Here is a 26,632-nt window from a genome sequence, read left to right as displayed (position 1 = left end):
CCAGTGACCCTCCCACCCCATAGTCACATAACTGCATTTTGGGTGATTGGCAACTAGCCTACATTTATGGTTGTAGCACCCCATGATCATGTGACTATGATTTACAATGTTTTTGCTGCAAATTGGTATTTGTTTCTGTTTCCAGGAGAAATCACCTCATAGCAAACTATGAGTAATGACCATTCCCTCTGTGTGGTACTTTTATTTATGCACATCTAATTATATCTTATTCTATATATATACTTTTTGAAAAGGAAGAACGATGGAGTAATGGGAAGAAACATCAATCCATCATGAAAAATGACCATTCCCATTTGAAATAGCCATGGCTTCAGGATCAGTTTTGAAGCACACGTTTGAATAAACCTCAGTCCCCTTCTGTGAGGCTGTTCCTATGGCTGTCTTTCAAGTGCTTTGGTCAGAATGCAAAGAGAATTTGGGGTTCAAAGCAAAGATATACCAGAGGTTTCAAACCTCTTCAAATAGGCTATTCAGACTTTACCAAAAACATTATTTCAAGGATAAAATTCTCTTGGTAAGTTCTGAACATTTTCAGTAAGTAGAAAAGCCCATTTAATGTTGAAATGGCTTTAACTTGAATGTTTTTCCATGCTTGTAATTTTGCACCATTAATAGTGTGAGGTAGTTTTATTAGGTGAATTCAAGGATACAAATCATATGCAAATTTTTGAGTTCTTCGGAATTTGTCAGCCAGCCAAAACAAAAATGAGATGGGGCAGAATTTTGATTTAATTAGTTAACTTACTTTTATTTTGTTTTAATACCTTACCAGTCTTGAAAATTGGCCACCTCTTTTGTTTGGTTTTTAAAACATATTTGATTAAACTTTGGGGATTTTATTGAAATTGAAAAATAAGATAAAAAGTTTCTATTCAAAATAAATGTATAAAACTATAAATATGTGTTGTTTTCTGCTCCATTTCAGGAAATATGTTTCCAACTATTGGTGATGTCCATCTAGCCCCATTTACAGATGAACAGCTATACATGGAACAGTTCACAAAAGCTAACTTTTGGTGCGTCTTTTCTCCTCTGATTCTGCCACTGTAGTTTATCCCACAGAAAACAGGAACTGTCTCCCCAAATGTATAAGATTTGATATGTATGAAGAGGAATTTGTTGCTGTAGTGTTGAACTACATGAAGAATCTCTGGTTTCATTTGAACTTAGTGCTGCCTGTTCTGCCTACTCTAGTTAAGTAGCTGGCAGGTTCTTCTGGGTGTTCTGCAGTGCCATAGCTATCTTTCCAGAATGGGTTCTTTCAGATGAATGTGTGAGACGTGTTTCTTTTCAAATCTTGCATCAGTTTCCTCTTGGATTTCTTTTCTTTAATATTTTATATTTTATTTTATATTTTTCATCTTACCAGTTGGTGGTATCTTATATTGTAGGTATCAGCCATCTTTTCATGGAGTAGATTTGTCAGCACTCCGGGGTGCAGCAGTAGATGAATATTTCAGACAGCCTGTTGTGGTAAGTTGGATTATTCTTATAATGCTTTGGAGGTTTGGCAGTAGTTGAAATAATTAACCTGTGATGGCATGAATGGAAGCCATACTGCTAAGCACAGATAATTGTGCTGACATGTCTTCAAGACCATGTTTGCATGAATATTACCCATGGTGGTTCTAATCCTAGAAATAGTTGTTCGATTACCAGACAGTAATTCTTGGCCCATGTTCAATAAATAGCACCTTTCCCTCACACAGAATAACTAAATTCATTAGTATTTGTGCTTTTGTCACTAAGCAAAAGTTGGCTGGGAATTCTTCAGACAAGACTTCATCTCAAGTACTGCTTTATGATTTTGAACCCATTCATAGAATCTTGGAAGTTCTTTGAGAAGAACTTAGTCTGACTCATACAGAAACTTGATACAACTCCTCCCCCTTAAGATTTTACAAAGAAGCAGACAGTGTGAGAGAGAACTTTTTTCTGTTAAGAACTCCATGCCCTTTGGTTCAGTGTTTACAGATTCACTGTGTCATCCATCCCACTTAAACTAATTAGCAAAGAAAGACTACTGGTTTATTTATTTTTCCAAGATAGTATTTTACTGACAATAAAGCAGTTACAGAATAAAGCAAACTTAATCTGTCGGCTAGGCGCAAAAACACTGTATTAACTTTCTTTTGCCCTGGCCAAACCCTCAGTCACTGTCCAATTGAGAGTTTTCAGGTTGTTTTGGAAGTGGACCCTATGTTTGAGCATTTACTATCCGCATTCCTTTCATTGACCTTGTGCTTGATTGGTGCTCCTCACATCAGGGCTGGCTCTCCTTCAAACTCAATCCCTCCCAAATCACCCAATTCCAAATCACATTCCAATTCCTCTCACTGTTGCTATGTCAGGTTGGCAACATGCAAAGTGAAGCAGCAGCAGAATGGCAGCTATGACACACTGTTAGCACATCCTTGTTTCTTTTCTTGAAAAGAAGCCTACTTAAAATAAGAATTCTGAATGCAAACATGGTGCTTGTGTTAATTCATGGATGGCTGGTTTTCCTCCTTTTGAAGATTTTTGGAATTAATTGTGACCAAAACGTTGGCTAGCTAGAGAGAGTTAGAACTAGAGGAGCGCTTAGATCACAAGGTAGTTTCCATTGCCCACTGTCTGCCTCTGCTTTTGCCTCAGTGCGCCTGAAAACTGAGAAGGAAAGTGTAGCATAATAGAACTGTGTGATACTTTAGATCTGAAATAGCTATATTTATTCCCAGGTTTGTGCAGCTACCAGGTTTAAGGAGTTGCAGACATGTACTGTATGTGTGTACTGACAGACTGCTTTCAGTTTTTGTGGAAAGTTCACAACTCTAATATAATCTAGCTTTCTCCATTTGGTGAACTGCAGATGAGCTGGAGGAAAAATCAAAACTGAAAGATTTTTTTCCAGACATTTTCCAGTCCATAAGAAAATATACTACCATCCTTCCATTAGTTGGGAGCCAAGGTTTTGGTCACCCTGCCCCAAACAGAACTGGTCATTAACTTTTTTTTTGTTCCTAGGATACCTTTGATATTAGGATTCTAATGGCCAAATCTGTTAAATACACCGTAAACTTCTTAGATGCCAAAGAAGCAGATTTGCACAGGTAATCTTTTCTCCAAAAAATTCAAGACTCTGATCCCACTGTGATTCCAAGTTGGAGAACTTATATTTCCTTTAGAAATGTTATATTTGGTTTATATTAGTAAGACTTGTTTGCACTTAGATAACAAAATATCAACCATCATAATTATGGTCAATTATTTCCTATAGCACATTGGCAAACTTGTTGCAGCTATCTTTTGACCTCACTTGACAATATAACTCTCCTTCTGCCATGCACTTCCCATTCGGAATCTATACAAATGAGCCATCATGGGCTTATAGTTTGGAAAACTGGCATGAAGAGTAGTCCAAACCTCCTCTTTTGGGAATGTTCATTCATTACTTTGGAGTTGATAGAACTTTTCCCTGAAATATTTTCCATGGTGATCCAGAACTGACTCAAGATAGACCTTGCTTCTGGTTAGCCTCTTTGCTTACATTGGGGGTGTGCATTTTGCCCTGGTGAAAGAACAAAGCTCTTATAGTGTTTATATCAGGCGTACTTTACTTGTGGGAAGTAAATACTTATGTCATGGTTCCAACAGATGCAATTCTTCAAAGAACCTCGAGGCATTGTTTACCTTAAGGAGTCTTTAATCAAAAGATCATAGCTTCGGCATGTACATGGTCAAGCCAAAATCTGGACTCCCCTCCCCTAAGCACACAGTATCAAAGCACAGTTCCTCCCTCTGATTAACCATCATAAATCACATTCTCCAATTATTTTAAATTGTAAGCTTTCCCTCTTGTTAAACAACCCGCCAAATTCTTATCTTCTCTTATTTCAAAACAGCCTTGAGAGACATTCTTCCTACTCCCCCCCCCAGCATCAACTAATTCCAACTTTAAAAGTAACACACAAGTTTTAAAGAAGCAAAGCTGCCTCTCCACATGTTGTCAAAGCAAGAACATCTTATTTTAGCAGCATTGATAACTTATTTGCTCAGTATCTTGGGGAAATAGGTTTTAGGGTTATTGTTAGAATTGCTGCTGTGGATTAAGTGCTGGTGGGTTCACTTTTCAATGCTTGTCTGCTGATTTTTGTCATTTCTTACAATGTCTTTAAAAAATAGTCAAATCCCCTAAAGAAGACCCGTATCATTTAGCTAATAACTTTGCTTGATTATCTCTTCTTCCAATATATTCTCTGCCTTAATCAAATAATACTTAAAGGAAAATCGTGACCCTCTTTGTCAAAATGTCAGTACATAAGCAATTCTGAGTCTCTGAAGTGTGCAATGAGAATTCTTCTGTGTTGGGAAAGTTCTAAATACAATTCTCAGCATTGCTTTAGACCAGGGGTAGGCATCCTTGGCTCTTTTATGACTTATGGACTTCAATACTCAGAATTCCTGAACCAGCCATGCTGACTCAGGAATTCTGAGAGTTGAAGTCCACAAGTGATAAAAGAGCCAAGGTTGCCCTGCTCTAGACTATAATGTTTGACTTGAGTAATTGTGCCTTATATACTGTGTGAAAGGGGCTATTTTATATTCATAGTATGTAATGTGCACTCTATATTGTCCATGTATATAGAGCAATGTGTCTACAAGAAGTTAGCTTCATTGACTGACTGTGACTTTTATTTTCCAGGATAGAAATTCCATTCAAATTCCACATGCTACATTCAGGATTAGTCCATGGGTTGGCTTTCTGGTTTGATGTAGCTTTCATTGGTTCAGTGTAAGTGAGGACAAAGATGTGCTTTCCTACCACCAGCTGTTAACTTTAACTGTTATTACAATGTAGTGCAACATTAACTTGAACATGCCAGATTACAGTAACAACTATAAATGGTAGTTATGTTTTGATTTGTTTCCTGTGGGTGAATATGTGAAAAATAATTCTGAAAGAAAATGTACTTCTACATTTTCTTTCTTAAACAGAAATTGTTCTTGTTTGGAAATGAAGAGTTTCCTAATCTAACATTTATCTCAAGACTGATTAAAAAGGGTAGTTAATTCTAAAGTCAGGTTATTGGTGCCTTGGAGCCTTGGTGGAGCAGTGGGCTAATGCCTCCTTAAGTAACACCAGCTGCCTGCAATTATTGCAGGTTTGCATCCCACCAGGCTCAAGGTTGACTCAGCCTTCCATCCTTCCGAGGTAGGTAAAATGAGGACCCAGATTGTTGGGGGCAATTAAGCTGACTTTGTAATAATGCCGCTTGGGGGGGGTGTGTGTGAAAGCCCTAATAAGCAGGCATATACATAGAATAAGCTTGTAAGCCGCCCTGAGTCTTCGGAGAAGGGCGGGATATAAATGCAATTAAAATAAAAATAAAAAATAAAAATATTTGACCCTGAATCTATGCACCTAATAAGTTCCATATGAATTTCTAACGTATGTTATATTGGCTTGCACAAATCAATTGCACAGCTGAATCTATTTTTAAAACTACAGTAAATATTTCAAAGGTAGACTATGGATTCATGAAGTTTCTACTGTTTTTTGTCTCTCTCCTTCTATTAGAATGACTGTTTGGCTTTCAACTGCTCCCACAGAACCTCTTACCCATTGGTACCAGGTTCGGTGCCTTTTTCAGTCTCCACTTTTTGCTAAGGCTGGTGACACCCTCTCAGGGACATGCCTCCTCATTGCCAACAAGAGGTAAGATGCGAGGAATCATCTTGAGAAGATGGGGAAGTGTCCTCAAAATAGCTTGTCAAAGTTTGCTATGGCCGAGGGTCTAATGGATTCAGTAGTGAACTTGAATATAGCAAAAATTATTTGAAATATATTTGTTAGATGTTGTGAGTTGATTGCTACTTCACAGATTCCAAAATCAGTTACAAAGTACAATTTAATATAAAAACTATTTTTTAAAGTAAACATTTTCCAATTAGTATTTCATTGTCAATTTGCCTTTATTATCTCTAATGTTACTGATTATTTTTGATATGGTACATTTGAGAACAGTTCTTGAAAAGCAGCAAGCTATACTTGTGCATTCGTAAAATAAAATAAGATAGGCCTACATAAAATTAGTTATTTATTTACAATTATTGCACTTTGTAGATTAAATAGTGTAATAGAAAATGTTTCACTTTTTCTATAATACTTTAGAAGAGCAGTGACTGAAATTGGTTCTATACCTCTTATATTTTCTTTTTATATCAAGTTCACAATTGCTTTCTCTTATCTTCCAATAAATTTAAGATCTCCATTAGCTTGAATTGGTCTTTTCTAATTGTCATAAAGGATAACAAGATGACTATTCACCATATCTCTTACTCTTCTTTTTCAGACAGAGTTATGACATAAGTATTGTTGCTCAAGTGGATCAAACAGGCTCTAAATCCAGCAACCTTCTTGACCTGAAAAATCCCTTTTTCAGGTATCACACTGTGAATTTTTATATGTATCTTTGCATTTTTGTCTGTGAGTGCGAGAATGTAGGTTTGTGATCTGAGAATGGTGTGTCTGAAGATATTATCAAGCAGAAAGAACCAAAATACAAATTTTAGCTATATATCCAACAAATATATTTAAAGTCTGCAATTAAAAAAAACTTTTATATTGTTCTTACCCAAAAGGCATAGAAGCAATTAAACCGTCTGGGAACTGGACTTTAAGATCAAAGTATGAGTATATTCAGTTTTAGATGCTATGAGGGATTAATAAAATTCAGTTTACATTCATACTGTCAACATCTAACCCCACTGGGTTAGACAGCAAAAGAAACTCCTGGGACATTTTTTACCAAGAGTATAAGTTTACTGAAAATTCCATATGGGTACAATAGAAAAGCGAGTTCTAACTATTTTGCGTGCAAACACCATAGGAAAACTTTCCCTTTCCCCACCTGGACCTCCCATTGTCCATTTTCCAAGAATTATTTGCACTCACTTTATTTTGGGAACAGTCTGTCTACCTCGTGTCAATCGCTGCTAACATCAGATGTTCTTGCTTTGACAACAGATGGAAACGTAGCCATCTTTTCTCTTTCACTTTTAGAGTTAGATGATACTGGGAGGGGGGATGTGGATGAGTGTCCAGTTAGTCATAACAATAATAATTCAGCCGTGGGAATCAAGGTTATTGCGCCCAGAGCTGATAAAGATTTGGAGAGCTGGGAAGAAAGGCCACGCTTCAAGCTAATTGGGGAATGTGATTTATTTATTTATTTATTATTTGTTATTTGGATTTATATACCGCCCCTCTCCCGAAGGACTCGGGGCAGTGACTGTTAATTAGACTGTTAATTAGAGGATGGAATTGTGCTTTGGTACTTTGTGCCTAGGGGAAGGGAATTCAGTTTTTGGCTTCAACTATGTAGTACTGATACTATGCTTCTCGAATAAAAGATTCTTTAAGGTAAACAATGCCTCAAAGTTCTTTTGAAGAGTTTCATCTGTCGGAACCATGACATTAAGCCCAAAACTGCAACTTTTACCTAACTATCTTGGGGTCCCGGGCCCCAGTCATTATCCCTAGAGTTGAGGGATAAACCGACAAAGATTCAGGGAAGATTTCAGCATGGAGAAAGAAAGAGTGCCTGACACCAGCACCTCGGCTGCGGTTGCTGCCCGGGGGGTGGGGAGTGCAGGGTAGCATGCCAGTGGAGAAGTAACTTTTCCAGGCCTCTCAGTTGGGGGCAAAGCCCAAGCCGCGAGGACAGCTGATCTGGTCATTGGAGTGGACCTTACCCGGCAAAGACACCAGACACCTCGAGACGGCCTTATCAGCATCAAGTGCTTCAAAGGAGGACAAGGTTGAACTGCAGAGAGGATTCCCACACGTTGTGTTCCCCAGATTGGTGGAGAGTCACAAAATCAACTATCGCTGAGGACTCGGGTGAGTGGAAGTACCTGACTGCAGCCCGTAGTCAGTGAGTGGAGAAGTTGGTGGAAAGATTTGAGGAGCTAGAGATGAGAAGTGGAAAGCAATCTTCCCGTTCCCCATACGTGAGTGATCACGATGATCGGTGAGGCAGCCACCAACTCCTGACAAGGAGAACCCCCAGTCCCACCTGTGCAGACCAGGCAGCCTCCCCGTCATCAAAGCCACCTACCGGGGCCTCCAACCCTGTGGGGAAGGATAGCTCCAGTTGTCACCCCTCCAAAAACCCAGATCACCGCCAATGAGATAGCCCGAGCCATCACCGGGGCAGCCAAACTCCAGATCGACGCTTTTACCAGCCACCCAGCCCGTGACCCCTACAGCAATGGGCGATGCTGCAGCCCCCACATATGGGGGGCCAGCAGCCTCTGGCGATGCAACAGCCGAGCTGGGGGTGGCCGTAGTCCCCGAATGTGCAGCAGCAGATGGTCTTGCCACAACCGGGGGTGATGAAGCCGCCAGGTGGTCAGCAACCGCTGGGAGTACAACAGCAGCCATGGGGCTGGACGCCGCCCCTGAACATGCAGCAACCACTGGGGGGCCTGCAACCGAAGGCGATCCAGCAACAACCCCCTCCAGGACTGCAGGGGGCGAGCTACAGCAAATGAGGATGGCACAACCCCTCGCAAGCCAGCAGCAGTGGGGATGGCAGCAGCCCCTACCCATGCAGCAACCACTTGGAGGCCTACGGCAACTGGGGGTGCCACTAGAGCCGCCGCTGAGACCAGTGGGAGCCATACATCAATTGGGTATGCCCAGCCACCGGCAATGCAGCAACAGCCATGCAGGTGGTAACAGCCCCCAAGCGTGCAGAACCATTGGGAGGGTTGCAGCAACTGGGCATGAGGCAATTGCCGGGGGGGGGCAGCAACAGTTAGGGGTGCAACATCCACAGTGGGGGGCAGCAACCATTGATGGTGCCACCTCTTAGAGCAACCTTCAATGGGGATCCAGAGAAGCTGATCTTTTTCCTCAACCAGGTGCGCTCTCATTTGAACAGCTGTGCCTATTTCTATCCGAACCGAGCCACTATGGTCGACATGGTTGTGTCCAACTTGGAAGGGGAAGCATCCAGGTAGCTGAACAACTTATATAACGAGCAAGCACCCAAATTGGAGGACCCCCATCTCTTCCTCCTAGGACTGAGAGCAAGGTTCGAGGACCCATACGACCCAAACGAGTCCACAAGTTAAAGCAAGCCGGCAGGCCTGCACTGGAATATGTACGAGAGTTTTGTAAGATAGCTGGTCGGATAGAGAGGTGGCCCAAGCAAGGAGGCCACCTTCAAGGAGGGACTAGACGACCACCTCTCCCAGGCTTGCATCTATCGAGCAGTACCTGATCAGCTGCAAGAATGGCACCAGGCAGCAGTAAGAGTGGACGTTCAGCTCTCCCACTATAAGAAGTCACCCCCACCTGAAGCAGAGTCAACCAAGAGACAACCCCTAAAATGTGCTTTTGTTTACATTACAGGATTTGTCCTTTTTTAAGAGAGGTCGGATGTCAATCACTGCTAACATTGATTTTCTTGCTTTGATAACAGATGGAAATGTAGCCATCTTTTCTTTTTCGCTTTTAGAGTTAAATGATGCTGGGAGGAGGAATGTGGATGAGTGTCCAGTTAGTCATAACAATAATGATTCAGCCGTGGGAATCAAGGTTATTGTGCCCAAAGCCGATAAAGATTTGGTGGGCTGGAGAGCTGGGAAGAAAGGCCGCGCTTCAAGCTAATAGGGGAATGTGATTTATGTTAATTGGAGGAGGGAACTGTGCTTTGGTACTTTGTGCCTAGGGGAGGGGAATTCAGTTTTTGCCTTCAGATATGTAGTACCGATACTATGCTTCTCAAATAAAAGATTCTTTAAGGTAAACAATGCCTCGAAGTTCTTTTAAAGAATTTCATCTGTCAGAACCATGACATCTCGGATGTTCCCAGCCAGTGATCTTGGGTCTGCAAGATTTCCAGTCGACACACTTGCATTCCAAATTTCCCTCCCAGATCTCCCTTACATTCCAGTGCCTTTCCTCCTTCCTCCCATTACTGTTGTCTGGTTTTGCGTGGGGCTATGAAGCGAGTCAACCATGACATGCCAAACCTCCAGAAAGATGATTAATTCTACAGGGAAACAACACGTGTATTATTACAACATGATCTCTAACTCATCAGATTTGCAGATGACACTTAAACAGGCAGGAATAGCCAACACCCCAGAAGACAAGCTTGACAAACTGGAAAAATAGGCCCTATCCAATAAAATGAGTTTTAATGTGAAGAAAAGCAAAGTTTTACATTTAGGCAGGAAAAATCAAAGATATAAGTACAGATTAGGTAAGACCTGGCTCAAAAGCAATAACTGTGAGAGTCCTAGTAGGTGATCACTTGACTATGAGCCAGCAATCTGCAGCAGCAGCCAAAAAAGCTAATACAATCCTGGGTTGCATAAACAGAGGCATTAAATCAAGATCATGTGAAGTATTAGTACCGCTTTATAAAAACCCTAGTGAGACCACACCTGGAATACCGCAACAATTTTGGTCACCATACTTCAAAAAAGATATTGAGACCTTGGAAAAAGTTCAGAGAAGAGCAACTAAGATGATCCAAAGCCTGGAGACTAGAACATATGAAGAATGGCTGTGGGATTTGGGTTTGGCTAGTTAAAGAAAAGAAGAAATAGGGGTGACATAGCAGTATTCCAGTATTTGAGAGGCTGCCACAAAGAAGAGTGGTTCAAATTGTTTTCCAAAGCACCAGAGGGCAGGACAAGAAACAATGGTTGGAAACTGATCAAAGAGAGAAGCTACCTAGAATTAAGGAGAAAGTTCCTAACAGTGGGGAGAATTAACCAGTGGAACAGCTTGCCTTCAGAAATCGTGGGTGTTCCATCACTGGAGGTTTTTAAGAGACTAGACAGCCACTTGTCTGAGATGGTATCGGTTCTCGCTTGAGTGGGAGGCTGAACTAGAAGACCTCCAATGTCCATTCTAGCTTCTCTTCTCTTCTCTTCTCTTCTCTTCTCTTCTCTTCTCTTCTCTTCTATTCTATTCTTTGCACTAATTAATCGGGGTTGGTCTGGGTAGCTAACATGAAACCTCTGGATGAGTCTTAGGGTCATGGACATTTGTTGCCATTACCCATTCTGCCTCTGTCAAGGGAAACCCCTTCCATAAGACTAAATATTGCAACTTTCCCTTGTAGCATCAAGAATCTCCTTGACCTCAAAATATCTTTCTCCTTCTACCCATATAGGGAGGTGGAGGCTCAATGTTTGGCCTCAGCCATGAGCTACAAAAGGGCTTTAACAAACTACAGTGAAACAGTGGATGAATGTGCCTGAGGTTATTGGCAATTTCAACTCCACCATTATTGGATTCACAACCCAGATGATAGAGAAAGGACTATGTACTTATGCCCCAATTTCTTGCAGAGATGCCCCAACTGCAAGAACTTCGTGGACAGGTACACCTCATCCCCTGTTCTAAACTTCTTCTGAGGTGCTCTCTACTTGTCAGCCTGTCTCTTTTGCACTTCCCTTGCTGCCTCTAACACTTGGCGCACTACAGGCAAGATGGCTTTCAAAGTACTTATCCATTCAGCCAATGAAGTTGACAAAGGGGTCTCTTGAGGGAGCTTTGGCATAGGCACAAATTCTACACCAGTACCACTCAAAGGGGTGAACCCGGTACTGCTATGTATAGAGTTATTCTGTTCCACCTCAGCGAAGGGCAGAAGTTCAGCCCAATTATCTTGCTGGCCCTCTTAATTCCTGGCAAATAGATGGAGAAGAAATGGAGGTAGTGACAGATTTTATTTTCCTTGGCTCCAAGATCACCGCAGATGTGGATTTCAGCCAAGAAATTAAAAGACGCTTGCTCCTGGGGAGGAAAGCCATGGCAAATCTAGACAGCACACTAAAAATCAGAGACATCACCCTGCCAATAAAAGTGTGTATAGTCAAGGCTATGGTCTTCCCAGTTGCAATGTATAGTGGTGAAAGTTGACCATAAGAAAGGCTGAGCGCCAAAGAATTGAGGCCTTTGAACTATGGTGCTGGAGAAGACTCCTGCGAGTCCCTTGGACTGCAAGGCGATCAAACCGGTCAGTCCTAGAAGAGATCAACCCTGACTGCTCTTTAGAAGGCCAGATCCTGAAGTTGAAACTCAAATACTTTGATCACCTAATGAGAAGGAAGGACTCACTGGAGAAGAGCCTAATGCTGGGAAAGATTGAGGGCAAGAGAAGAAGAGGACGACCGAATGAGGTGGCTGGATGGAGTCACTGAAGCAGTAGGCGTGAGCCTAAATTGACTCCAGAAGATTGTAGAAGACAGGATGGCCTGGAGGAACGTTGTCCATGGGGTCGTGATGGGTCAAACACGACTTCGCAACTAACAGCAAGGGATTGAGCAGAAAGGATCCTCAGGCACATCACAAAGTGGGCTTGCTTAGAGAATAAGTCCATAATGACACAGATTACAGTATTCCCAGTACTCTCCGGCAAAATGAAAGGTTTTTACAAGTCCAAAATGTCCCACCGTCTTCGCAACATGGCTCTGCTGCAATACTAAGATCCTTTGGCTCAACGGGATGTATAGTTTGTTCCCCATCCATGCCAGTCCATCCCTTAAGGACTGTTTGCCTTTGTGTTGTTGGAACCCTTCTGTTCTGTTCCAGCCTACGACTGGCCCTGTTTGTGTGTCAGGGACAACCCCTTTTTCCTTTTAACAATCAATAGGCTGGAAAAAAACAACCCAAATTTATTTACAGTTCCAAATAATAAAGTCTTTCAAACAAAAAAGCAGCAGAATATTTTCTTCAACCAAAAATACATGTTTCAAAACATCCAACAAGAGTCAAACAGATTAGCAAGAACAGACCAGGATTCTCTTTGAATGCCTCCGAACAGTTGCCTTCAGCAACCAGTACCGCCCACACCTTCCCCTTTTATTATCTGTCCCAAGGAGTGGCTTCTCAAGACCTTCTCTTTTCACTGAGTTGCCTCATTGATTTTCTCTGCTCTACTCTGCTGTATTGCCTTCTGCTTCTAGCGTCTCTGAACAGATTCATCTGTGACTCCTCTGAGTCTGACGCCTTCTCAAACAGCTGAGCCTCATGAGGAACACGACTGGAGGGGCCAGGCTGAGAGTCCTGCAGTGCATCAAAGCCTCCCTCCGACTCCGAAGGCTCTCCAAACCCCTCCTCCTACTCCTCCGATTCAGGTGTTGGGAGCACAGGCTGACACTGAATCACAACACCCTCATCCCCTGCCAAGGCTTATATTAGTAGTCGCATTAGCTCTTTGTTCAGTAGTGATGATGATGCTTCCTGCTGTCTCGTTGGGCCAATGCTGCTACTTGTTTAGAAGGAATGATGGAATTGACAACCTCCTCTCAAGCACTGTTGTACTGTGGCATTCGTGAGGGCGTATGCCAAGAATTTTCGTCTTCCTGGTAGATAGCAGAGAGTGAAGTTGAAGCAATTGAAGTATTAGGCCCGTCAGACCTCTTTGGGAGACAGCTTTTGGGGAGACTTCAGTGCTTCTAAATTCTTGTGGTCTGTCCACATCTCGAAAGGAATCTTACTGTCTTCCAAGAATTGTCTCCGGGTTAGGAGAGTCCAGCAGACTATGTAGGCTTCGTTTTCCCAGATAGCCCATCATCTCTGTCTCTGAAAGCTTGCAGGAGGTATAGGTGCATGGCTGCAATTCTCTTTCGCGTTTTTCTGGAGGAGCACCACCCACACAGCCACATCACTGGGGTCTGCATGTACAGGTAGTCCTTGAGTTACACGTGTAATGGAACCTGCCCATTCCACTCTTAATTTGAAAACTCGTAGAGTGAATCTTGTTTGAGGTACGAGATTACTCCCTTGCTCATTAAAATGCACACGGCTTGTTAAGAGAACATGAGGTGTCTCAGAGTGGAGAAGACCAAGGCGTCCCCAACCCACTAAGATACCGCATGCTTTCCCCTCCCTTCCTACTGCACCAGACTCAGCTGGAAAAGATTTCTCTCTTCTGATGCGGCCCAAGGCTGGGGAACGCTTGTGCGCCCCTGCCGCAGCCCAATCTGGGCTCTGGAGGCCTTTTCCAGGCCGCTGCCACCCAGATTTGAGGCTGGAAAATGCTTCTGTGCCCCCTGTGGCCCAATCTGGGCTCCAGAGGCATGCTGAATCCCCCCTCCCCAACCTCCATTCCTGGCGCAAACAGCTAGGAAAATGCCTCCGAGGCTTGCATCAGGCCCTTGAAAGTTGCAGTGCCACTGAAATCGCTCATAAGGGCGAACGACTGCTGTGGTGCTACAATATTCATAACTTCGGGACTTTCTCGTAATCACTAGGGGGCGCTCATCACGTAACTTCGAACGAGCATTAAGTGAACACTCATAACTTGGGGATTACCTGTATCACAAAGGCCTCATCTGGGTCAGTGTGCTTTAGGACCAGTTCAGCAGCAAAAAGACGATTTAGCAGCTTGGCATTCAAGTGACCAGTCCAGGGATTGGCTGGATTTGGGCTCAATAGAGCTATTTGAGCGAACGTGGGAATGAATTGGTGATAGAAGTTTGCAAAGCCGAGAAAACTGCAATTGTCTCCTCATTTGCAGGGGCTCCCACTGTAACATCACCTGGATCTTCCTGGGATCCATCTCTATGCCATCTTTTCAAAATCCACTACTGTAAGTAGTCTAGGCTGGTCTTATGGAAATCACACTTGGACAACTTCATGTAAAGTTGTGCCTTCCGCAGTTTCTCGAGCACTGCTCTGACCAATTTCACATGCTCCTTGGTTTTGCTATAGATTAATATATCATCCAGATACATCCTGAGGATGCTGAGGTCATTCAGGTCTGGGGTGTTTTCATCATGCAACAACACCAACCACTCCGAAAGGTTGACCCCGATGACATGGACCCAGGCCATATCATCTGGGTACATTTGCTCCATAACATTCCATTTAGCGCCAGGCTTGAGCCAGAAATGGGATAGGCAGTTTGGGCATCCATGAAATGGTCCACCAGGGAGTTGGCATTCCTCCCTTACCAGGACAAACCCCTGGAGCAGAATACCACCTGCCACCACCAGTGCTGGGATTCCAGCTGTGGCTGCTTTTGCTTGGGCCCCGACTGGGCTGGGGCCGTTGGAGCTTCCGGCTGCAACAGACGTAGTGGCGAAGCCCCCCACTGCCTGTGTTGGTACCTTGGGTACAGCTGCTGCCACCAGGGACACCAGCTGGAGAATAGTAGTAGCCAGGACCACCATAGTTTTCAAAACTCCCAGATGACTGATGGTGGTTGTGGCTCCCAGCATTGCCATAGTATGAATTCCATCCCTCTGAACTTCTTCCTCAAGTGGACAGGCTGTGGCTGGTGATCAGGAGCTTCCACTCAGTGGGGTTGTCTCATTCAACGAGCCTCTTCGCTTTCCACTTACTGCCTCAGACCACATTGATCCAAGAAAAGAGAAGGGGGTCTTCAACCTCTGCTGCCTTGCCCACATTCATTGCATAGTGGGCCTTCAGCCCCTAGTACAGGACATCCCTGGCTCATTCCTCATCCCTCGCAGACCAGTAAACCAGGGACTGTGAACGGGAGCAGACCAGTAGACCGGGGACTGCGAAAGACAGCAGACTGGTAGGCCAGGGACTATGACCGGCAGTCGCACAGCAGATTCTTGGAAAAAGAAACCGATGCTATTGCAAAACATAGGATAGGGGGAAAAATAGGCATAATTACAGTACATAAAACAGAGAAGCATGGCTAACAGCAAAGCACATCCACTAAACATAAAAGAGGGATTTTCAAACAACAGATTCATGGAACGTGACGAATACCATTGTGTTATGCAATATGTGTTCCATGTACAGTATGTGCTTATGCCCAAAGAACACCCAAATTATATATGCATTAAATGTAAACTATCTGAACTACTAGAGGAAAAGTAAGGGATCTAGAGGCAACTCTAGCCAAACTCCAAAGCTATACCCAAATCAAAATAAACCAATGGTGAAATAACTCCCAGGGGATTTGACCCTAGCTATAAACCCTTGGAGGAAGACAAATGGAGGTATGTCACACATAGAAGGAAACACAAATATCTACGCATAATCAAAGATAAAATCCCTCCAGAATCTATATGGGTCAATATAAAAGGGAAAAAAGTGACATTGCCATAGGGGCAGTGGTGGGATTCAGATATGTGAACAACCAGTTCTCTGAGTGGATGCCACTTCTGGAAGTCCATTCTGGACCTGGGCAACAAAAAATTAGCTACCAGTTCTGCCAAAGTGGTGCAAACTGGCTGAATCCCACCACTGCAGAGGGGTATACTACAGACCATTAACCAATCAGAAGAACTATATGGACTCTTCTCCAACCAGTTCTCTGTCTCTCAGAACCATGACAGGTATTCTGCTTTATTTATGTGTCCCTCTCCCCATTTTTATACTTATCCTTTTTTTCTTTTAAGTTTTATCAGAGAGGGCTTCAGTTTATGAAAAGGCCTTTAAACTAAAATTGAGGGGGGAGAGGGCCAATCTTCATAACCTTTAGAAACTTATTCCAAGCAAAAATCGCTAGATAACCAATCAGAAAAAGAGGTAGGGAGTAAAGAGAAAGAGGAAATTAAAAAAAAACCCATAATGAAGTAGAGAGTGATGGAAAGGGTGGAAATCCCAGTTACAAAGTTGAAAGAAACATACCCAAGACCCATAAAACAGGGCTTTTCAGCCTTTTCACCCATTGTACTACTTTTAGGATATGACAATATCCGAGTACCACCAGGCGCCTAGCAAGGTGTCAAAAACTTGACCAAAGAAAAGGGGGGAAAGTGATAAAAGTACAGGTAGTCCTAGACTTACAACAGTTCGCTTAGTGACTGTTCAAAGTTACAAGATTTAAGAATACAGCCCCAAACCTCTTATGTAAACACAATGTATCATTAGGACAAATAACATGAGGAAGCATTTTATTTCCTCCCTGGATACAATTCCTGCAGCTGCAGAAAAAGCAGCAAATATATATAAAAAAGAGAAAATGTGCATTTCATTAATGTAGAACAAAGGAACAGTGAGTAACTCAGACTTAAGAGAAAAAAATAGGCTAAAAATAAATAAAAATAAAAATAGTTGATGCTGAGCAAAGCAAGCTGCCAGAAAGTGGATTTTATTACAGAAGCCAGACAGAGAACTGATTCAGCAATAACTGGACTAGCTAGAAAAAATCACTTAAATGCATGGTACAATTTATACTCTTTTTCCTGTTTTAAGTTTTGATGAGATTTGTAAGAAGTTTGTTCTTCTTAATTTCCTAGTTTGGTTTTTTTCCCCATTCAGCAGGATTAATCCTATCACCCAGGGAAGAAAATAACTTGTTGATGAAGGTTTTGTGTGTCTAGGTTAATCTTGTCATAGGTGCTGGTGTGTGGGGGATTAATCCTGTTATTGGTTTGTATGTGTGTATAGGACAAACCTGTCTGCTTTCTTTTGGTTTGTTCAAGGCTAGCGCTTATTGCTACATTGTTTCTTTTGCTTTGTGTTTCTCAGCTATCTGCCCCAGGCTATTAACTGAGCTGGGTGGGGAAGGAAGAGAGGAGAGAAGGGAGAGAGAGAAACTCTTCTCTGGTACTTTTATTTTTCGGCTTGACTTTTCTAAGAGAAGGGAAATGGATGTTTCTTTTGGAGCAGCCTTTCGTATTTGTAATAGTTGGTTTCTGGGGCTAGGTTTTCTACTTCTTTTCCTATTGTTCCTGCCTGTTTAATATTTCCCAAAGGTATTTCTTTTTCATGAGTATGTAGATGCTAACTTCTGATTATTGATTGAATCAATAATTCATCACAGCCATGGAGCAAGTTTCGAATTGACTCCGGAGTTCAGAGATCTTAAACCAGGGGTGGGGAACCTTGGCTCTCTTATGACTTGTGGACTTCAACTCCCAGAATTCCTGAGCCAGCATGGAATGGCATCCCATGAGGGAAACCGAGCAAGGAAACAGGCATTTGTAAGTCTAACCAAACAGGTTAAAGCTGACAGCTGCTCCCCCCAAAAAAAAGAACCGTTGCAAAAGAGAAACCAGTGAAGGAGCCAAAATTTTTCCTTCGACCTCCAGAGGAAAGAGGAACATGACATCCGCCAGGCGTTTTTTTCTCCAAATTGGCACTCAAAGCAAATGGAAAAAACTGCTGCGGAGTTTTGAAAAACTGCCAGGGCTGCTGCAACCCTTCCCAAAACAAACACCCCGTGCAGCCCAGCCTTATCCCGCACAGCCGCTGCGACGCACAGCCATTTACTTGTCCAAGATGAAGCACAGGTTGAAGCCTCTGTAGCAGGCGGCACCCTCCTCCTCTCACTGCCCCCCCTCACCCGTCACGGGACATCAGGGTGTTCAGAAAGGAGGGGAAAAGGCTGTCCGGAGATGGGGGTTTTTTGTGGTTTTTTTTTAAGATTTCCCTTCTGCTCTTCTTTCCCTCCGGTCCATTTTCAGGGTGCCTCTGCCTTGCACTTCCAGCGTAGCATAGCCGAGCCCGCCACTGTTGGTTAGGTGATTAGCAACTTCCGGTTCCTGTTGCTTTGCTTTGCCCCAGATTTGAGGAACGTGGAAGCCTCCTCCCCCTCTCCTGGCCCCTTCCCCATGAAGGAAAGAGCTGGAATCCAGCGCTGATCCTGGTTCTTCTGCTGAGCCTTGAAGAAGCACCAAGCAGAAGTAATGCCGATCAGCTGGAGCCTGGCGCTGATCCTGGTGCTTCTGCTGAGCCCTGACAGCCCTGCAGCTCAAGCCGTCTCTCGCTCAGGCTTGTGCAGTGCTGCCGCCAGTTCAGCTCATTCCCCTCCCCCACTACCACTTCTAGGATGGTTGCACACCAACTTCCAGGTGCCAATGTACCACAGGTGGTACGTGTACCACTGGTTGAAAAGCCCTGCCATAAAGAACTGAAATGCCTATACACTAATACTCAAAGTTTATAGAACAAATAGGGTGAACTTGAGGTAGATATTATATAGTTGCCATTACTGACACTTAGTGGGATGAAACTCGTGACTAGAATGAACTGATGGAAGGATACAAACTATTTTAAAGAAACAGACTTAACAAAAGAGAAGGCGGAGTTGCATTATATGTAAAAGATCACTACATCTCTACAGAAATCCACAAAAGCAACGGTGAAAACCCCATAGAATCCATATGGGTCAATATAAGATGAAAAAAATGACATTGCTATAGGCATATATTACAGGCCATTCAACCAAGCAGAAAAAATAGATGAACTCTTTGCTAATCAATTAACAAAAGTAGGTAGGAAGCATACCACAGTAGTAATGGGAGACTTCAACTACCCAGATATGAGCTGGGAGACAAACTCTGCAGCAACTGGGAGATCAAACAAATTCCTAACCAACCTACAGTCATGGCCGAAATTGTTGGCACCCCAGAAATTTTTCCAGAAAATCAAGTATTTCTCACAGAAAAGTATTGCAGGAACACATGTTTTGCTATACACAGGTTTATTCCCTTTGTGTATATTGGAACACAACAAAAAAGAGAGGAAAAAAGCAAATTGGACATAATGTCAAACAAAACTCCAAAAATGGGCCGGACAAAATTATTGGCACCCTTAACTTAATATTTGGTTGCACACCCTTTGGAAAAAATAACTGAAATCAGTCGCTTCCTATAACCATCAATAAGCTTCTTACACCTCTCACCCGGAATTTTGGACCAGTCTTCCTTTGCAAACTGCTCCAGGTCTCTCTTATTGGAAGGGCGCCTTTTCCCAAGAGCAATTTTAAGATCTCTCCACAGGTGTTCAATGGGATTTAGATCTGGACTCATTGCTGGCTACTTCAGAACTCCCCAGCGCTTTCTTGCCATCCATTTCTGGGTGCTTTTCAACGTATGTTTGGGGTCATTGTCCTGCTGGAAGACCCAAGATCTCGGACGCAAACCCAGCTTTCTGACACTGGGCTCTACAGTGCGACCCAAAATCCTTTGGTAATCCTCAGATTTCATGATGTCTTGCACACTTTCAAGGCACCCAGTGCCAGAGGCAGCAAAACAACCCCAAAACATCATTGAACCTCCACCATATTTCACTGTAGGTACTGTGTTCTTTTCTTTGTAGGCCTCATTTCATTTTCGGTAAACAGTAGAATGATGTGCTTTACCAAAAAGCTCTATCTTAGTCTCATCTGTCCACAAGACGTTTTCCCAGAAGGATTTTGGCTTACTCAAGTACATTTTGGCAAACTGTAATCTTGCTTTTTTATGTCTCTGTGTCAGCAGTGGGGTCCTCCTGGGTCTCCTGCCATAGCGTTTCATTTCATTTAAATGTCGACGGATAGTTCGCGCTGACACTGATGCTCCCTGAGCCTGCAGGACAGCTTGCATTCCTTTGGAACTAGTTTGGGGCTGCTTATCCACCATCCGGACTATCCTGCGTTGCAACCTTTCATCAATTTTTCTCTTCCATCCACGGCCAGGGAGATTAGCTACAGTGCCATGGGTTGCAAACTTCTTGATAATGTTGCGCACTGTGGACAAAGGCAAATCTAGATCTCTGGAGATGGACTTGTAACCTTGAGATTGTTGATATTTGTCCACAATTTTGGTTCTCAAGTCCTCAGACAGTTCTCTTCTCCTCTTTCTGTTGTCCATGCTTAGAGTGGCACACACAGACACACAATGCAAAGACTAAGTGAACTTCTTTTTATCTGCTTTCAGGTGTGATTTTTATATTGCCCACACCTGTTACTTGCCCCAGGTGAGTTTAAAGGAGCATCACATGCTTGAAACAATCTTGTTTACCCACAATTTTGAAAGGGTGCCAATAATTTTGTCCAGCACATTTTTGGAGTTTTGTTTGACATTATGTCCAATTTGCTTTTTTTCCTCCCTTTTTTTGTTGTGTTCCAATACACACAAAGGGAATAAACCTGTGTATAGCAAAACATGTGTTCCTGCAATACTTTTCTGTGAGAAATACTTGATTTTCTGGAAAAATTTCTGGGGTGCCAACAATTTTGGCCATGACTGTAGCTGACAACTTTGTCATCCAAAACATAGAGGAGGGAACTGGAAATACAGCTCTACTGGTCGACTTCCAGTTTGTCGCATGGCCACCATGGACACTCAGAAGATGAACGCCGTCTTCCCTGTCTAGTTTCAGATCGTTGGGAGACCCTGAAAAGGGTTGAATGTCTCCCTGTAGAGGACACAAGCAAGGAGGGGCTTTCGCAGGAGAGCGGTAGCTCTCCTGTTGGAGCAGGTGATTCCAAACCGGCAGGCGAAAGACCATCCTTAGGATTATGGCCTGTCACTAGGCTGAGGGCAGCCGAAGTCACACTTACCATCTGGAAACCTTAAAGCAGCATGGAAGACTGGTTGAAAACTACCTCTCTTAAATCCTGACTTGTTTCTGTACCTGCATAAGCTGATAAAGTATTTTTTCCCCTGTGAGAGGGAAGGGGGATTTTAACCCTCCCTCTAGAAACAGCGGCGATCAACTATTCAGGGGAGCTTTTTAAAACATTGAGGGGGAAAAATTGGATCACTCATTGGAATTCTATCTCTTAAAATTTGTGGATTAAAAGACTTTTTATTTACTATTTCCTATTGTCTATTTTTGGCTGAAGATCTGGACTTTTCAAAATAGAAGTAAAATTGAAAAAATTAAAGCAGCTCAGGGGTGACATCTTGTGGCTAATTTGAGACTTTAACTTGTTATTTAAAGAGACTTGGCTGACAGCCCTGAAAGTAGATAAGACACCTGTAACTTTGATATCAGCTGTGGGAAAGCTCAGCTGCGTCCTTCACTGAGTGGATTCCCTGATTGTAAAGTCTGTATTAACATATCACTATGGAAGAAGGTAAAGGTAAAGGGACGCGGTGGCTCAGTGGGTTAGGACGCTGAGCTTGTCGATCAGAAGGTCGGCAGTTTGGCGGGTCGAATCCCGAGTGAGCGCCTGTTACTCGTCCTAGCTTCTGCCAACCTAGCAATTCGAAAGCATGTAAAAAATGCAAGTAGAAAAATAGGGACCACTACGGTGGGAAGGTAACAGCGTTCCGTGTGCCTTTGGCGTCTAGTCCTGCCGGCCACATGACCACGGAGATGTCCAGAAATTTAGGATAGTCTCAATTTAATCTCTGCCAAGATTGTGAATGTGACATGTAAATCAAGAATGCTTTAGCAAGTGAAAAACCGAAGTTTAAATAATATGTCTTCTCACCAAGAGACCTACATTTATATAGATAGAGCTATTCATTATTATAGGGACGTGGTGGCTCAGTGGGTTAGGACGCTGAGCTTGTCGATCAGAAGGTCGGCAGTTTGGCAGGTCGAATCCCAAGTGCCGCGTAGCAGAGTGAGCGCCTGTTACTTGTCCCAGCTTCTGCCAACCTAGCAGTTCGAAAGCACGTAAAAATGCAAGTAGAAAAATAGGGACCACTACGGTGTTCCGTGCACCTTTGGCGTCTAGTCATGCCGGCCACATGACCACGGAGAAATCCTTGGACAAGCGCTGGCTCTTCGGCTTTGAAACGGAGATGAGCACCACCCCCTAGAGTCAGAAACGACTAGCACACATGTGCGGGGGAACCTTTACCTTTACCTATGGAAGAAGACCAGGAACAAACTTTCTTTATGCTGGAAAAAAAAAATACTGCAGACCCTTATTACAGCTGGGGATGAAATAAGAAATATCAGAATAAAGCAAGGAAATAAGCTAGAGAGGCAAACTCAAACTATGACTATAACCAAAGAACTATCTATACAGAATACAACGGAAAAAGTGGAGCAACTAAATACTATGACAGATGATTTAACTACTCAACAAATACAAACAATGGAAAATCCAGGAAAGAAACTGACAAAATGGAAAAAGGAAAAAAAATTCTATAAAAACCAGAAAGATCTTGAAAAGCCAAAAGAATAGATAGAAGAGAGACTTCCTGTTCCTGTTTTCAGCGAAGTAGTTGGAGAATTCGAAACGTCAGATCCTCCGGCTGAAATTTCTTTTTGTTGGGGACCCTAATGGGCCAGAATCCACCCTGAGGGGGTGGAATGAATGAATGAAATCCCAGGGACTTAGGAGAGACGGCGATCTCTCCAAAAATTCCAGGAGAAGCCTCCCAGAAACCAGCGGAAGAAAAGGCTGGCTAACGCCATGTCCACTCATAGCTGAAGCAACGGAAGTCATAAGTGATTAAACTAAGCAAATAGTAAACAGCATGCTTGATTCTGGGTAAGAATACTGATTTTCTCTATCCTACCTACTTTCCTGAAGAAGAAAATCCCCAAAATAAATGATCTCCAAAGGAAAGGGGGAGGGGGACTAGGCTCCCTCTCTTTCAGTTGGGTGGTGAAATTAACCCTTTAGAGAAAGAAAACAACTAGAAAGACATGAAAAATTAGCAAATGCTGACACCTGCTGGTGGATGAGGATTTTTTTTCTTTTTTTCCCTTTGAACTTTTAAGCTGGAGATAACTCAGCTGAAGCAATGAATACTTTACAAAAGGAAACGTGATGAGCGACAACAATTCCAAAGGACAATGACTTTAAACCACATAGAAATCCAGAATAACTTTGAGAGTATGAATCAACTCATTTTCAACTTAATTTCACTCCAAGAAATTTCTCAGGAAAATACAGTAGACATGACTGAACGAATTTCTGAGGATAGAGACTTAAAGAAGGAACCTTATAAAATGCTCATTTCAGAAAAGGAAGCTTATGATAAGCAGCAAAAATTTCAAAGGACAATGACCTTAAACTACAAGGAAATGCAGAAGAAACTTGAGAGCATGAATCAACTTATATTCAACTTAATTTCACTTCAAGAACTTTCTCAGGAAAATATAGCAGAGATGATTAAATATAATTTTGAGGATAGAGACTTGAAGATGGAATCATATAAAATAAAAAATTATGATTTAATCCAAATGGGAAATATTTTAATACGTTTAAACAACTTTGAAGATAAGGAAAAGAATGAGAAAAAATTCCCTTCAGGGAAGCAAATGATGCAGCAAAACATATTGATTAAGAAAGACAACGACCAGAGGGGGGAGGAAAAAGGAAACTTCAGGAAAGAGATGGAGCATACCAGAAAGAATACTTCAAAAAGAAACATTTGTTTGAATATGGCTAATAAATGGGAAAATTTTGAAATATACTACTCTTAGAGGGATTTTTTTTCTTTTTTTCTTCCTCTTAATTAATATAATTGTGTTTTTTCCCCTTTCTTTTCTATTCTTCTAAGTTGAAATGATTTAAACAAAAGCAAACATTTTAGCTATTTAAATGTGATGATAAGAAAATTATAAAAAATGTGTTTTGAATGAGATTTAAAGGATTAGATTATTAGAACTACTGAATGGAATGTTCAAAGTTTAAATAGATTAAATATATTTTTAGCTATGGTTAAAAAGAATGAGAAATTGAGGGAATAAATATATATTAAATTAGGAGAAATACATATTTTCATATGTTATTTTTTGTAGTCTAGTACTCTTGTCTTTTTTCTCTTCTTTTTTGTTTCTCTTCTCTACTTTTTTTTGCTTATTAAGAAATATAAAAGCATAAGAGGGTTTATATCGAAAAAACAGAACTAAATCCACTAATGGAAATATAGTTGAATGTTGAAATGATTGTTATTTGTAAGAACATTTAGAATTTGGAGGGAGAAATAAGCTACTCTTTTTTTTCTTTTTTCTTTTTTACTTATTGATTGGGAAATACAAAAGCATGAGAGGGTTTGTATGGAAAAAACAGAATGAAATCCACCAATGTAAATATAGTTAAGTGTTAAAAAGATTGTCACTTGTAAAAATATTTAGAATTTGGGGGGAGAAATAAGCTGAAATAAACATGGTGACAGAATTTATGATAAGGCAACTAAAATGATACACAGGATTATTGAAACTATATATTTAACTGTTGTTAAGCAAATAAAATTTTCTTAATCTAATGTTTTGCAAAGAAAGATACGTTGGGGAAAGGAAATCAAATGAAATTAACATATGGAATATAGATTATAGAAATTAATTGTTAAGGACTGTCTTATAAATGTTACCTAGACAACGTTCTGTTTTATAATGATTTATGTTATGTTAAAAAATTCTAATAAAATATTTACAAAAAAAATAAAAAAAGAACAGATAGAAGAAAAGATAAATAGCTTAGGACAACCATGGCGAGAGGGAAAAACAAAGAAACAATCTGCCAGATCTAAACTTCTTTTAAAAATGGTGACTGAATGGTGTTTACAAAGTCAAATAATGAGAACAATACAAGAAGAGGTGCTTGACGATTCAAAAGCGTGGACATGGAAGATGACATGGCAGAGAAAGCTAGAATAAGAATAAAAAGAATGGAGGATTGACATAAGTATACAATTAAAATAAATACATTCTAAAAATTAAGATGTATATTTAGAATATAAGATTTAGTTATGAATTGAGTTATTGAGTTAAATAACACTTGGTTATTTAAAACTTAGAAGTATAAGTTGTTCGTTGCGAAGTCATGTCCGACCCATCGCAACCCCATGGACAATGTTCCTCCAGGCCTTCCTGTCCTCTACAATCTTCTTGATTCCATTTAAGCCCACACCTACTGCTTCAGTGACTCCATCCAGCCATCTCATTCTCTGTCGTCCCATTCTTCTCTTGCCCTCAACCTTTCCCAGCATTAGGCTCTTCTCCAGTGAGTCCTTCCTTCTCATTAGGTGACCAAAGTATTTGAGTTTCAACTTTGGGATCTGACCTTCTAAAGAGCAGTCAGGGTTGATCTCCTCTAGGACTGACCAGTTTGATCACCTTGCAGTCCAAGGGACTCGCAGCAGTCTTCTCCAGCACCATAGTTCAATTCTTTGGTGCTCAGCCTTTCTTATGGTCCAACTTTCACCACCATACATTGCAACTGGGAAGACCATAGCCTTCACTATACGCACTTTTGTTGGCAGGGTGATGTCTGCTTTTTAGTGTGCTGTCTAGATTTCCCCAGGAGCAAGTGTCTTTTAATTTCTTGGCTGCAGTCCCCATCTGCGGTGATCTTGGAGCCCAGGAAAATAAAATCTGTCACTTCCCCTTCATGGATTACTGCCTTGTCGTGGCGAAAGGGCTTGCGTAATTCAATGAAGCTATGAGCTATGTCTTGCAGGGCCACCCAAGACGGAAAGGTCATAGCAGAGAGTTCTGACAAAACGTGATCCACTGGAGAAGGAAATGGCAACCCACTCCAGCATCTTTGCCATGAAAACCCTATGGACAGTACCAAAAGGCAAAACGATATGATGCTGGAAGATGAGCCCCTCAGGTCGGAAGGCATCCAATATGCTACTGGGGAAGAGCAGAGGGCTAGTACTAGTAGTGCCAGAAAGAATGAAGCGACTGGGCCAAAGCCGAAAGGACGCTCAGCTGTAGATGTGTCTGGTGGTGAAAGGAAAGTCCGAAGCTGTAAAGATTTTTTCTCCATAGGAACCTGGAATGTAAGATCCATGAATCAAGGAAAGCTGGACATGGTCAAACAAGAGCTGGCAAGACTGAACATTGACATCTTAGGAATCAGCAAACTAAAAAGGACAGGAATGGGTGAATTTAATTCAGAGGACCATCAGGTATACTACTGCAGGCAAGAATCCCTCAGAAAAAATGGAGTAGCCTTCTTAGTCAATAAAAGAGTAGGAAAAGCAA

At 42.0% G+C, this 26,632-nt stretch overlaps 1 protein-coding gene across 7 annotated transcripts in view; it reads left to right on the top strand.

The window, feature by feature from the left end:
* CARM1 (coactivator associated arginine methyltransferase 1) overlaps positions 1–26,632 on the top strand; it is a 156,639-nt gene that overhangs the window by 88,441 nt on the left and 41,566 nt on the right. For all 7 annotated transcript variants that reach the window (XR_014491433.1, XR_014491434.1, XR_014491435.1 and 4 more), the window contains exons 7-12: positions 947–1,037; positions 1,413–1,494; positions 3,025–3,110; positions 4,703–4,792; positions 5,579–5,716; positions 6,354–6,443. Coding sequence is in view for 4 of the 7 variants with exons in the window: in XM_083354473.1 (XP_083210599.1) it covers positions 947–1,037; positions 1,413–1,494; positions 3,025–3,110; positions 4,703–4,792; positions 5,579–5,716; positions 6,354–6,443 (577 nt within the window). In the remaining 3 variants the exon portion in view is untranslated. The remainder of the gene's footprint in view (positions 1–946; positions 1,038–1,412; positions 1,495–3,024; positions 3,111–4,702; positions 4,793–5,578; positions 5,717–6,353; positions 6,444–26,632) is intronic.

Source organism: Vipera ursinii (assembly GCF_947247035.1).
Source record: "Vipera ursinii genome assembly, chromosome: 2".
Lineage (NCBI taxonomy): Eukaryota > Metazoa > Chordata > Lepidosauria > Squamata > Viperidae > Vipera > Vipera ursinii.
This window is presented reverse-complemented; position numbering and strand designations above follow the sequence as displayed.